This window comes from Myxocyprinus asiaticus, chromosome 1, assembly GCF_019703515.2.
Source record: "Myxocyprinus asiaticus isolate MX2 ecotype Aquarium Trade chromosome 1, UBuf_Myxa_2, whole genome shotgun sequence".
Classification (NCBI taxonomy): domain Eukaryota; kingdom Metazoa; phylum Chordata; class Actinopteri; order Cypriniformes; family Catostomidae; genus Myxocyprinus; species Myxocyprinus asiaticus.
Genome location: NC_059344.1, coordinates 61,645,605 through 61,660,841, shown reverse-complemented (window position 1 = coordinate 61,660,841; position 15,237 = coordinate 61,645,605). Strand labels below are relative to the sequence as shown.

Here is a 15,237-nt window from a genome sequence, read left to right as displayed (position 1 = left end):
TGTCATGTGAGTCAGTCATCTGATCCATTCAACGCCAAAAAATAAAGATGGCGGCCCACGTTGTAGCGAATTTGTTGTGCCTGCTGTCCACTTTGATAGCTTTGTTAAAGATAAATGTTACTTCAAAGGAGTGTGGATGTTGTACAAAGGCGACGGGAAGTTCACTGGAAATTGCTGTCCAGCGGCGGAACACTAGGCCAATTGCATTTCAGACCATGTATGGAAATTGTGCAGGGCCACGCTTCTTACGTTTTTGACGCATGCGCTGTAAGAATGTTGGACGAGCAACATTTAGAAAACAGTTGAAAGCGGCAGTGTGGATGGAGAGCGTTTTGAAAAATGTATCTAGATTAATGTGGACATAGGCTTATTAGGCTATTCACATTTAAGTTGGCCAATGCAATCATATATCAATAATGTGGGATTCTTTTTCCATTTTCAAATAGATTAATGTGGATGTGGCGTTAGATACGCAGGAACTGTGCTGTCAGTTATTTTAAAATGTGTTTATCCGATTTATTTGTAATTACCCATCTGATCCAGTTCTTAACAATCTTAGTTAGACCACATCTACACTTAATCATTTTCATTTGAAAACACGTTACTTTTGCTACGTTTAATCATCACATCGACACTAGAACGGCATTTTTCTGAAAGTGCTCTCCATAACCGTATACTGTGTACTATATGATGTACCCTTATACTTCACAACGATGATGCTACGAAACTGAAAACAGAGTTTTCAAACGAAAACGGATTAGTGTGGGTGTGGCCTTGGATGTGGATCTTTCAGATTTGATCAAGAAATCAAGTCAAACATTGACAAACACAACACAACATCTTGTTAGTTACACATTGTAGTAAGTGTCAGCAAGCCAGCGCCTCCTTCACATTATAAATGCCCATGACCAGAGTCACATGCAGATCACAGAGATCACAAGATAGCTACGGCTAAGAGGAACTAATGTGTGGAACTTCAGCATTCACACTCTCAAAAGAACATAAGTAATCACATCTCAGCCTATTGAAGACAAACCTGAAGACTCGAGCACGTGCTCTATGGTGAGAAAGCAGTGGGCCTGCATATTTCATTGCGTGTGCTTTAGCCCAAGAGGACAAAGACCCCCTTAATGAGACCCGCTGGTTTTGGACGTCTGGGATGAGGTTTAATAGGGTGGAGGTTGACTTTTGCGTTACTCATTGTTAAGCAAGTCCTGTGGTCTGGTGTGTGTTTTGGACACTGTCAGGTTGCCTTTTCAGCTCTTTGGAGTGATCCATTGTTCCAAATAATTCCAGTACAGTAAGTGACGCAACACACCTTTCAGAAGAACTACTTGACAATTTCATGGAATCACAGTATGAGAGACAACCGAGTTCTTTAGTGTGCTGATCGAAAAAATGAAAAGGATTTCTCTACAAGCTGCAGCTGTGAGGACGAGTTTGTTGTTGATTTGCTCAACGAGAATACATTACAGGGTCATCTGGAGCAGCGTAGGGTGAAAAAGTCATGGTCACAATTCTGACAGTTCATTGTTCACCCCTGGTGGGGATTGAACCAGAGACCTTTTGATTACTGACCCTGACCTTTAACCACTACACCACATGACCTGTTTTGATGCTACCTTTGCAAGAATGGTTCAGTTTTTTACAATGGAATGAGAGAACCTGAAGTCATGCTGCTTTTATTGGATTAATGCTGGGCTTGTGGTTTGTGAGCTAAGTGTACATTTGACTTCCTGCAGGGAGATTATTGACAATGTCTTCATCTCCTCTCTTAACAGTAAGGACCGTTTTGAAGTGCTCGGCGGGGGGAGTCTGCAGATCTTCAATCTCACTGAGGAAGACGCTGGTGTGTACAGCTGCCTGGCAGACAATACCAACTCATCCATTGAAGCCCAGGCTGAACTCACGCTTAAAGGTAAGATTAAACCTCACCGCTGAATGACTTCAAGTCAACATGAAGTCAAAATTGACACAATTTACTTTCTTAATGCACAATCCTGATCTTATTGTGCATGATTCACAAATAAGACTCACATTCAAGTCTGGCTCCATTCTGGTAGGAAACAGCCACTTGTCATGGTCCAATTAATTCCAAAGAGATAAAAACGAGTTGCGAACACCATTTCATGTTGACTTTAATGTGAAGGATTGGCATGTCACACTTAAAAGCTGTGCTCTTTCTTTTAGCGTTATTCAGAGGAAGCATTGCCTTTTCTTGGTGACATTCTGTACAGTAATTCGATTTCAGGCTCTGAACATGCAAAACATGCTTACAGAAGCATGCATAAGCTTTTAAGTACTTGCCCATGCTGTAGCATTCATGTGGGACTAACACAAAAGCACAACATTGGGAGCATGAGATGAGATTATGTGATGATGAAGTGATGTGAGATGCTGAGACAGGTGTGAAATCACAGAGAATACAATAGAACCTGGACTAGAGATTTCATGCAGATACATGGTGTGTAATGAGCTTTGGCCATCAGTCCGTCTTCTGGGAATTGATCTTACGGTGGGACCAGTGAATGAAAGAAACTAAGAAGGCCACTAGCCTCTGATTCCGGGTTTAGTCTTGAAAAAATATGTAGACAAAAATAATGGTCCAAAAAAAACAAAAAAACAATCTGCTTCTATGTTCTGAGTTCTTCAAAGGAACTCTCCTGGGTCAATGCAAGTTAAGCTTCATCAACATCATTACTAAATAATATAATTTCCGCTTTTCCCTCAGTGTTTTCAAAAAAGCTAAAATTGCGGCTACAGGAAGGAACTTGCAATGCAAGTACATGGGACCAGGCAATAAACAGTAGACATTTAAGCATGAAAACTGTTTTATTTCACACTTTAAAGAAACGTTCTGGATTCATTAGAAGTCAAGCTCTTTCAACAGCATTTGTGGCATAATGTCGATTACCAAAGACAATTATTTTGAATAGTAAGGCACTTGCAATGGAAGTCTATGGGGCCAGCGTTCTAGGAGGTTTAAAAGCAGAAATTTAAAGTGCATCTTTTTGTTAAAGCACTTTGATGAATTATTCAGCAAAAACCTGTTTATTTTTTAAACTGTAAAGATTTATAAATCCTTTAGAGGTGGAACTACTTTTCAAGGTGGATGAATTTCTGGTCATGTGTTACAGATGTAATTCCAGTGAGTGGAGCGGCTCCATTTAAACAGTACCTTTCTGGTTTCCTTGCATTTATCATTTGAAAGTCATCAGCATTACAAAGTAATTCCATTGAAAGATTGGATATAACTTCACACAGAGAAGGTCAGTAATCAATTTGATCACACTAGTCTCATGCCAACACGTACTGTATAATGTTCAAGTCTTCTGGCAATACTTTCAAAAGTTGTGCACTTTAAAGGAATGTTCCAGGTTCAGCACAAGTTAAGCTCAATTGACTGCATTAGTGGCATAAAGTTGATTACCACAAAAATTATGTAGACTTGTCCCTTCGATTAAACAAAAAGCAAAAATTGTGGTTGCAGTGAGGCGCTTAAAATGGAAGTGAATGAGACCAGTGCAGAAACATTAAAATACACACAGTTTTAAAAGTATATCCACAAGACGTAAACATTATATGGGTTAACATGATTTTAGTGTGATAAATTCACTTGCTAACATTATCTTTGTAAAGTTATCCAATAATGAAACTTTGGGGGCCTGGGTAGCTCAGCGAGTATTGACGCTGACTACCACCCCTGGAGTCGTGAGTTTGAATTCAGGGCGTGCTGAGTGACTCCAGCCAGGTCTCCTAAGCAACCAAATTGGCCTGGGTGCTAGGGAGAGTAGAGTCACATGGGGTAACCGCCTCGTGGTCGCTATAATGTGGTTCTCACTCTCGGTGGGCCACGTGGTAAGTTGTGTGTGGATGCCGCGGAGAATAGCGTGAAGTCTCCACACGCGCTACGTCTCTGCAGTAACGCGCTCAACAAGCCATGTGATGAGATGTGCGGACTGACGTCTCAGTCACAGAGGCAACTGAGATTCGTCCTCCGCCACCCGGATTTATGTAAAACTACAATGGCGGACTACAGGACTGTGTTTGTGCTGCTCAAGATTTTGAGTTTATTGACGCTTCTCCAGCAAAGTAATTGTAGTAATAAAGCAACCTCATCGTCCATCCAGACAAAATTGCTCAATGCTTTCGCCATCTTCATTGTTTGTATTCACCGCTCTGTGGAAGAATTCTTATGTGCGCAGGCGCATAGTGTTTCTTTACAAAGTTTTGTAAACGTTTTGACAACGTTGTCGTCTGTACGTGAAACTTTTAAAAAATGCAAAGGAAAAACTTTTCCGTTTTTAGTACATCATTGTCGTGTAAACGTACCCTAAGTCCTCGTGGTGGCATAGTGAGACGTCAATCCGCACATCTTATCATGTGGCTTGTTGAGCGCGTTACTGCGGAGACATAGTGTGTGTGGAGGCTTCACGCTATTCTCCACGGCATCCACACACAACTCACCACTTGGCCCACCGAGAGCAAGAACCACATAATAGCGACCACGAGGAGGTTACCCCATGTGACTCTACCCTCGCTAGCAACCGGGCCAATTTGGCTGCTTAGGAGACCTGGCTGGAATCACTCAGCACACCCTGAATTCGAACTCACGACTCCAGGGGTGGTAGACAACGTCAATACTCACTGAGCTACCCAGGCCCCCAAAGTTTCATTATTGGATAACTTTACAAAGATAATGTTAGCAAGTGAATTTATCACACTAAAATCATGTTAACACATGTAAAGTTTACGTCTTGTGGCTATACTTTTAAAACAGTGTGTATTTTAATGTTTATGCACTGGTCCCTTTCACTTCCATTGTAAGTGCCTCACTGCAACCACAATTTTTACTTTTTGTTTAAAGCAAAGGAATGAGTCTAAATAATTTTTGTGGTAATCAACTTTATGCCACTAATGCAGTCAATTGAGCTTAACTTGTGCTGAACCTGGAACATTCCTTTAAAGTGCACAACTTTTGAAAGTATTGCCAGAAGACTTGAACATTATACAGTATGTGTTGGCATGAGACTAGTGTGATCGAATTGATTACTGACCTTCTCTGTGTGAAGTTATATCCAATCTTTCAATGGAATTACTTTGTAATGCTGATGACTTTCAAATGATAAATGCAAGGAAACCAGAAAGGTACTGTTTAAATGGAGCCACTCCACTCACTGGAATTACATCTGTAATACATGACCAGAAATTCATCCACCTTGAAAAGTAGTTCCACCTCTAAAGGATTTATAAATCTTTACAGTTTAAAAAATAAACAGGTTTTTGCTGAATAATTCATCAAAGTGCTTTAACAAAAAGATGCACTTTAAATTTCTGCTTTTAAACCTCCTAGAACGCTGGCCCCATAGACTTCCATTGCAAGTGCCTTACTATTCAAAATAATTGTCTTTGGTAATCGACATTATGCCACAAATGCTGTTGAAAGAGCTTGACTTCTAATGAATCCAGAACGTTTGTTTATAGTGTGAAATAAAACAGTTTTCATGCTTAAATGTCTACTAGCCATGCACAAAGTTCTGCATACGTTCAAGTTATGCATACATAAATATGAGAAGATGTGTGTTACAGTGAGATGGTTTGATTGATTTGGGAATCCCTGCTCTCTTTCTGTTTCATCTTAGTGTCAGAAATGTCAGAAAGCCAATCAACTTTGATTGGCTCCACAGAACATCAGGAAGTAGCTTGTTCAAGCCACCATTTCTCTGGCTATTCTGAAATGTAGCAGGGTTTCTGTAACATTGCAGAAAACCAGTGACGAGACCTGTGTGGTCAATGTAATTTTTTTTATCAGGTGGATAGTTTTCCTGAAGAATGTATGGTGAGCTGTAAATGATGACCGAACTATTCCTTTAAGATGACAAATGTGGCTGTATTGTTACTGACAATGTCATTCAGTTGAGACTTTGGAACTGAAGGTAGACATTACCACATCAAGAAAACTGCCAAAGTGTGTGTACAATCAATGTTATCTGTATATTTGAAGCTGATGCAACATTTTTCATCCAATTCAATAGCTAACAACATAGTAGTACCCTGTGTATTTGTCACTGGTATTATTTCAGTAGTTACACTGCGATCGAGCGACTGAAGCGTGAACCATCTGTCCCATGTGGAGCTGGCACAAGCAGGAACCCAGCCGTGTGTGACAAGTGTGTTTCAGCAGGTTGTGTGTGTGCAGGCCTCAGTAGACCACAGGAGGAAATACTAACAGCCATTCATCAGCTTTCAGTTTGGCCCTGGTGCCATTTTGCCAAATGGCTAATAAGCTAATAAGCTTCATTTTAGTTTTTTTTTTTTTTTCTCCAGTTATAGTCCAGTTATGTAAACACTTTGAATTTGGTTGGATGTTGTCCGAGAATGTGAATATTTCACTCTTTGACGTTTATGAAAGCCTGCAGAAGTATGCGATCATAAGTCAAGCCTCTTTATTGCAGTGGCTTCCAAACTGGTGCCGGCAGGACTGTTTTAAGGGTGCAGTGAAATCTCTGCTCAGTTTAATATATTAATAGCCATCTGTTAAAAGTATGGCAGTACCGAGTACTGACTCAATTTGGTACCCACGCGCTGTTTGACTTCAGCCGGCTACATTTAAACTAGGGCTGCCCCCGACCAAAGATTTGCCTAGTCAACTATTATTCGTTAATTTAAGCCATTAGTCGACTAGTCGCATGTTTGTGATATTAATTTAATTACTTTTTTGGGGGGCATCAGAAAATGGTTTGAGTTCCAGGGCTGAGAAAGAATGTTATAAGTAACACTGCTAACACTGTTTTACATTACAGAGAAATACTAAACCGTAATAATAAGCCTTTAAAATATACATTTTACAAGCGCACACACGAAGCGAGCCACAGTGACACCGGTAAAAGCGGTAATGATTCTGAATGTGTCGGAAAAACCAGCAAGGAGACTGTCTGAACATTTCGTTAATTTATAGAGAGAAATGCACATTAGGGTTGTGCTGACAGACGATGATCTCAGGGATCGACGATGGTCAGAGTGATCGCCAATAGCTGATGCCTTTGACAATGTCAAGATAATATTTGGCTCGTTTTCCTTTTAATGTATTAAATTATTATTATTATTATTATTATTAGGCTATTATCAAATAATTTGGCCATAGATACACAGACACGTACTTGAAGAAACACTTTATTATATTATGAAGAACAGATGACAGAAAAGCCGTCTATGCGCATGTATGACACGCTGTTTGTACGGAGGCGTGCAGTCTTGTGGAACATGCATGCATTTGTTTCGTTTGGAGTGCAGTTTGAATTTAGAATAAATTAACTTTCAATGCAAAATCACTAAAGCAAGAATATTCACCGATCCCTCAGCCCCGGGATTTCCGATGTAATTGGATATTACAATGTGTGTGTGTATATATATATATATATATATATATATATATATATATATATACAGGTGCATCTCAATAAATTAGAATGTCGTGGAAAAGTTCATTTATTTCAGTAATTCATCTCAAATTGTAAAACTCATGTATTAAATACATTCAATGCACACAGACTGAAGTAGTTTAAGTCTTTGGTTCTTTTAATTGTGATGATTTTGGCTCACATTTAACAAAAACCCACCAATTCACTCTCTCAAAAAATTAGAATATGGTGACATGCCAATCAGCTAATCAACTCAAAACACCTGCAAAGGTTTCCTGAGCCTTCAAAATGGTCTCTCAGTTTGGTTCACTAGGCTACACAATCATGGGGAAGACTGCTGATCTGACAGTTGTCCAGAAGACAATCATTGACACCCTTCACAAGGAGGGTAAGCCACAAACATTCATTGCCAAAGAAGCTGGTTGTTCACAGAGTGCTGTATCCAAGCATGTTAACAGAAAGTTGAGTGGAAGGAAAAAGTGTGGAAGAAAAAGATGCACAACCAACCGAGAGAACCGCAGCCTTATGAGGATTGTCAAGCAAAATCGATTCAAGAATTTGGGTGAACTTCACAAAGAATGGACTGAGGCTGGGGTCAAGGCATCAAGAGCCACCACACACAGACGTGTCAAGGAATTTGGCTACAGTTGTCGTATTCCTCTTGTTAAGCCACTCCTGAACCACAGACAACGTCAGAGGCGTCTTACCTGGGCTAAGGAGAAGAACTGGACTGTTGCCCAGTGGTCCAAAGTCCTCTTTTCAGATGAGAGCAAGTTTTGTATTTCATTTGGAAACCAAGGTCCTAGAGTCTGGAGGAAGGGTGGAGAAGCTCATAGCCCAAGTTGCTTGAAGTCCAGTGTTAAGTTTCCACAGTCTGTGATGATTTGGGGTGCAATGTCATCTGCTGGTGTTTGTCCATTGTGTTTTTTGAAAACCAAAGTCACTGCACCCGTTTACCAAGAAATTTTGGAGCACTTCATGCTTCCTTCTGCTGAAAGATGCTGATTTCATTTTCCAGCAGGATTTGGCACCTGCCCACACTGCCAAAAGCACCAAAAGTTGGTTAAATGACCATGGTGTTGGTGTGCTTGACTGGCCAGCAAACTCACCAGACCTGAACCCCATAGAGAATCTATGGGGTATTATCAAGAGGAAAATGAGAAACAAGAGACCAAAAAATGCAGATGAGCTGAAGGCCACTGTCAAAGAAACCTGGGCTTCCATACCACCTCAGCAGTGCCACAAACTGATCACCTCCATGCCACGCCGAATTGAGGCAGTAATTAAAGCAAAAGGAGCCCCTACCAAGTATTGAGTACATATACAGTAAATGAACATACTTTCCAGAAGGCCAACAATTCACTAAAAATGTTTTTTTTATTGGTCTTATGATGTATTCTAATTTGTTGAGATAGTGAATTGGTGGGTTTTTGTTAAATGTGAGCCAAAATCATCACAATTAAAAGAACCAAAGACTTAAACTACTTCAGTCTGTGTGCATTGAATTTATTTAATACACGAGTTTCACAATTTGAGTTGAATTACTGAAATAAATGAACTTTTCCACGATATTCTAATTTATTGAGATGCACCTGTATATATATATATATGTATTTTCCCGGATAACGAAATACCCGACCGGTAGAGAATGCACAGATGAAGTAGGTTCTTTACCAGAGAGATGTTGACAACTGTTGTAAAAACCATCTTACAAAAAGTTGAACAACACATTTTAATTGCATTTTTTTTTTTTTTTTCAGTTTCATTTGAACTTTTAGTTAAAATAAATAAAAAATAAAGTTCAAATTGTGAAATCAAGGTGTCTTGCTTTATTGTGTATGCTCAACCCTAACCCTGCTTAATGAAAATTACCCCATAGTACCACCTAGCGTCCAACCAGCGGTAATACTGGTGTTAGTCTTTTTATGTGGAGTTTTTTCTGCGACCAAATCTTGGTCGACCAAGACTCTTCTCAACGTCTAACCTTTGGTCGACTTTCAGGGGGCAGCCCTAATTTAAACACTCATATGCGTATGTCTGCGCGTGCTATATAGAGCGCTTGTGTCTCGTAGTGAATGCAGCTGTGTGCGTGAACATTTAAATGTGCTTCAGAATGCCCCTCTTGACATGATATTAATGTAAACAAAGCCGCTAATGTGTTACGAGAGTGTAAACATACGCGAAAAAAGCTGCGCCATCTTGACGTGATATTAATGTAAACACAGCCGTGCTAAATTTGAGAATGTTAAGTGTTCTTGAGCTCTGGAAAGGCGCTATATAAATTTAACATTATTATTATTATTGTTATTATTATTTTTATTTAGCTAAATAATGGTGTCCTATCGTAAAAATTCCTGATAGACTTACGGGACTTTTACCTGTCAGTAGGCTATATATACATTTTTTTTAATTGCTTTTAATGTTTGAATTTGTATTTAATATTCACTGCAAAATGTGTGCCTGACATTTCACATTTTGCTTGACACCTCCTGCCTCCAGAGTAATATTATATATGCACAGACATAAACGAAAATACTGTTTCAGCACATATTAATATCAGAAATACCAGGAGAAGTTAACCTATTCCACAGTAAATGTAGCCTACAAATTCAGCTTCATCTGGTAAGTAAAAAATAATAAAATAATAATTTAACTAAACAATATTTGTAGCCTACAATAATAATAATTATTATTGTTATTATTATTATTATTGTTATTTAAAAATGGGCATTTCATTTAGTTCTGACACAATTCCGGTTTAAACCCCGCCCACAACCGAATACAGAGACAGATAATGTTGTCATATGAACAGATACAGATAATGGCTTCACTGCACACCCCTACTTGTTACTGAGATGATCGATGTGCTTTTTATATTCTCCCAAATCAAATAACCTAATGAAATACTTTTTTCTGGCTTAGGAAGTGCATATTTAAGCTACAGTACACCGTTTTTGTTTTTTTGTTTGTTTGTTTTTTAGTTTATGTGGTTGAGAAGGGTTGACAGGAGAATTTTAGTGTTCTTTTTTGCCAGTATAATGATGTAGCAATTGATGGCTATGAATTATACAGACATTTGAAGTTCTGCTTTATTTCTTAAAAAAAAAAAAAAAATGTTAGAATGAAAACAATTTTTTTTTTTTTTTGCTTCTCATTTCAGCTCCCCCACAATTCCTGAAGAAACCTGCTGACATCTACGCTCATGAAGCTACAGACGTCATCTTTGAGTGCGAGGTCACTGGCTCTCCTGCTCCCACCATCAAATGGGTGAAGAACGGAGATGCTGTCATTCCTAGCGACTATTTCAAGATCATTGTAAGTTGTCACACTTCTGTACTGTATGATGCTGTTCAGCAGTGTTTTTCAACTGGTGGCTTGCGACCCAGAAAAGGGTTCGTCCTGATGTTAAAAACAATATTAAATGCAAACCTATATCTATACTGTAAATATACATGCAACCTACAAACAGTAATCCTGGCATAACAAACAAATGGAAGGAGATGGAGGAGTTGTTGATGTCAAAGTTCCAATCAAACTCTACAACATTTGGTCGTAAATTCAACTGTCACTTGGTAATTTTGCTAACACAATATTTGACCCAGTGTGTTCCATGTGTTAGGTTATGAAATCGCACTTTGAACCTTCGTTTCACGAAATCACACTTTCTGTTTTCCTTTTTCTCTGTTACTTTTATGCACTAAATCTTTGTTCTTTTTTCCTTTCTTTTACTGTCCCCCTTTCTTATTTCCTTCCTTTTTCTCCCCTTTTAGCCTGTAGGATAGAAACCCATTGAAAATCAGATATTCTGGGGGAGTTCGCTGGTTCGAATCCCAGGGCGTGCTGAGTGACTTCAGCCGGGTCTCCCAAGCAACCAAATTGGCCCGGTTGCTAGGGAGGGTAGAGTCACACGGGGTAACCTCCTCATGATCGCCATAAGGTGGCTTGCTCTCGGTGGGGCACGTGGTGAGTTGGGCATGGTTGCCACGGTGGGTGGCGTGAAGCCTCCACACGCACTGTGCCTCGGGCGGATCCGTCCTCTGCCACTGTGCCTCGGGCGGATCCGTCCTCTGCCACTGTGCCTCGGGCGGATCCGTCCTCTGCCACCCGGACTGACGAGGACTTAGTGTGTACATTGGGAACTGGACATTCCAAATTGGGAGAAAAAAAAAAAAAAGGAAAATCAGATATTCTGAATTGGGTCAAGAAAATATTGTTTTTATGTTTTAAACTCAAAATCAATATTTTTTACTGTTTTGGGTTGACACTTGATGTCCAAGGCAAAGCAAGTTTATTTATAGCACATTTTAGTAGCAATTCAAAAAGGCTTTATGTACTGTCGGCAATAAAATAATGCAGTGCATTTTAATGTCAAATACAGGATGTGCACTAAAAGCTCCAACAGACCCTAGAGACCACCAAAGTGTTTATGTGCTGGTGAATATTGCTGTTATAAAAAATGATCTCCTCTTGTTTGTCTCTGTAGAAGGAGCAGAACCTGCAGGTGCTTGGATTGGTCAAGTCAGATGAAGGGTTCTATCAGTGTTTAGTTGAGAACGACGTTGGCAATGTGCAGTCCAGCGCTCAACTTATCATTCTGGACCACGGTATGTTTTTGCTTACGTTCAACTTTATTAATGAGTTTATTCTTTTTGTATAGAGTTCTGTAGCTGGTCCAAACCAGAAATTAAGGGGGCTACCATAATGCCACAAAAATGCAATAAATACCCCTGAAATTCTAAATTTTGGGGCAAAAAATGCTTTTTATTTATTATGGCTGATGTGGTTCTTAATATTCAATGATAGCCCTAGTTATACATAAAATGGTATATAATGAGTTGATGCGGATTAAATTCTTAGGGTAGGAGGTAATACATTTCTTAATCTTACAAATTTGTAATAAAAAAATATAATTTAAATATTTGTCATTTGACATTAAGGATTAGACAATTTGTTTTGTTAAATGGTTCGAAAATAAAAAAGCCCTCTTAAAGGTCAAAAATGCCCTTGAAAATCAGATCCACTGGGCAAATATTGCCCCTAAATATAAAAGTTCATTTCTGACACTGGTCCAAACTAGTTATTTATGGTCATTAACTGGTCCAAGCTGCTCCTAGGTGGTTTATCAGCTGGACATCCATCTGGTAGTAACCATCTAAGTCAAGCTGATTAGAGCTAGTTGACCACCTTGGACCATCAGTACATGAGCTACAGTTCCAAAAATCATTTTGACCACCTGATGCTCATATGATATGGTTTTTCCTGCAGATGAAGAGCAAGTTATATGCGTTTTACTTTTTGTATTTGAGGAAATATTCATATGTTTTTTCATTCGGTCATACATACTGTACCAATGCAAAGTGCTCACACTAGCGGACTGAAAAACAACTCGATTTTAGCCAAGGGTGTCTCACTGACAAACATACCAACTCACTGCAACTCTCTCTCTCTGATTCCCTGTCATGTGGAGTTCACAGAAATAACAACAGGAGTACCACATAAGCATAAACAATTGTAATAGAGTGATTTTGGATGTGATTCGTGGAGTAACTTTATCTTTAAAGGTTTTTGTGTATTTATCCCCTCGAGGCTTGCTGTAGAACGCGCATGTCCATATGGAGTTTTCTGAGGGATTTCTGTGATTAAAGAAATATGTTTGAGAAAAACAGACTGCTGTGCCTCCGCTTTCTGATTTCATGAGTCATTTTAGGGTGGAAAAATGCTTGGTGATGGAATCACTATGGATTACAATCAGCATTTGTGATGATACGTAGCTGAGTTCGGTGAAAATGTTTAGATCCGCTTGATGTCTTGTCAGTTCTGCAATAAAAAAGAAGCAGCTCATTGGTCACTTTAGGAGAATGCAAGAGCCCACCACGGCGATGTGTATGACTACTTCTTCAGCAGAACCGAAGTAAAGATTTTTATAAGCAGATTTCAGCTCTGTTTGTCCATACAATGCATGTAAATGGGTGCCATCAGGCTGCTGGCTGTTTGACAGTCCAAAAGGGATATTTAGGCAGCATACAAGTAATCCACATGACTCCAGTCAATAATTAATGTCTTCTGTAGCATATGGATAGGTTTGTGCAAAAAATAAATGGATAATTAAATCTTCATTAACTTTAAAAAAAAATCACTTCCTGCCAGCAGTCGACAACAGCAATACAGCACTGGGTGGAAGCAACGATTTGAAGTTAAAAACGTTTTAATTATCGATTTTTTTTTTTTTCTTACACCAACCTATTGGTTTGCTACAGAAGACATTAACTGATCGACTGGAGTTGTGTGGATTACTTTCATGCTGCCTAAATATGCCTTTTGGACCGTCAAACAGCCAGCAGCCTGATGGCACCCATTTACATGCATTGTATGGACAAACAGAGCTGAAACCTGCTTATACTGTAAATATCTTCACTTCGGTTCTGCTAAAAAAGGAAAGTCATACACATCTGGGAGGGCTTAAAGGTAAGTAAATCATGAGCGAATTTTCATTTTTGGGTTAACTAACCCTTTAACTCAGTAGTAAGTCCTAACTATCAACGACTTCCCGCTGGCAGACGCTAATACGCACTTCGTCTCCCTCTGCCTGGCCAGCTATTATGAAGCTCACACCTGAAAATCACTGGAAATATTGGGTAGCGTGGCACTAGTTTTATGCACCACCTAGTGGTGAAGCCTTGAAGCAACAAAGTGAAGATTGTGCATTGGCACTCTATTGCTTTTTCTGTAATGCCAGAATGTACAAGGTTGAATTTCCAACTAAATTGTTACCTCTGAACCATTGAAATGTTAGAGGCAAATTTGCAAAGTGAAATATAGAGGACCGAATATTACCCGTTGAATAATATGATGAAATAAATAAAAAATACACACACATTGTTTGTTCAAAAGTATGAGCAGTAGTAATATTAATGCTTGCTTTAATAAATACCACTAATAATCAAAAGAAGGATACTCCTGCAATGGACAAATACATCCGATTCTTGTTCTGTTTTTAAGATACATATCATATATTCACAATACGTTAAGTTGTGATTTGTAATCACTGTTGCTCATACACTGCATGGCTTACAAACACTTTATTTCGGCAGGCGTCTCAGCTTGTTCTAGTTAGGGATGTTTGGAGCTTTCTTGAAGCCACAGTTGTCGCTGCCATCTGGACTAGCACATGGCGAATTGGGAAACACGGTTGGTTATTTTCACTTATTGTCAGAGCTGATTGCTGAGTTTATGAAGTTACAGACAGGCAAATTTGTGGCACAGTTTGTAGAACTTGTTTAGTAAGTGAATATATGCTGCTTTTGTCATTAATGTAGAGCAGAATTGTTTTTCCCCATAGACACAATACTTTTCTCCAATGTTATCTTCATGTAGATTTGATGGGCTGTGATTACCTGAAGCACTGTAATTTCAGAGATTTTCATGCAGATTTTTTCCAATCTTTAGATAAGAAAAATGCAGTCATGTTTGCAAATGAGGAGTGAAATTATAGGGCAGTGAATGAAAACGAGGCTTAGGTTAACTTAGGGTTTGTTATGGAATTTGTATCTTTTGTTTCAAACTTTTGTTGAAACATAAGTTTTTGGGTATCGTTGCAGTTTATGTGTAGAAATCATACAACGCAATCAATAAACTCATTGATCTGGATTAGGGATGCACCGATACCACTTTTTCTCTTCCGATCCGATTCTGATATCGGAAATCTCAGTATCGGCCGATACCGATCCCAAGCCGATACCAGTGTTGTTTTTTTGCATAATCAGTTTAGAATATCTTTACAATATTGTGTGGAACTAATTGGGGGTACTCTTTAATA

At 39.0% G+C, this 15,237-nt stretch overlaps 1 protein-coding gene across 11 annotated transcripts in view; it reads left to right on the top strand.

Annotated features, from left to right (window-relative positions):
• Positions 1-15,237, top strand: part of LOC127442073 (neogenin-like) — a 213,355-nt gene that overhangs the window by 144,166 nt on the left and 53,952 nt on the right. For all 11 annotated transcript variants that reach the window (XM_051700637.1, XM_051700555.1, XM_051700145.1 and 8 more), the window contains exons 5-7: positions 1,782-1,918; positions 10,582-10,736; positions 11,905-12,025. In XM_051700637.1, coding sequence (XP_051556597.1) covers positions 1,782-1,918; positions 10,582-10,736; positions 11,905-12,025 — 413 coding nt within the window. The remainder of the gene's footprint in view (positions 1-1,781; positions 1,919-10,581; positions 10,737-11,904; positions 12,026-15,237) is intronic.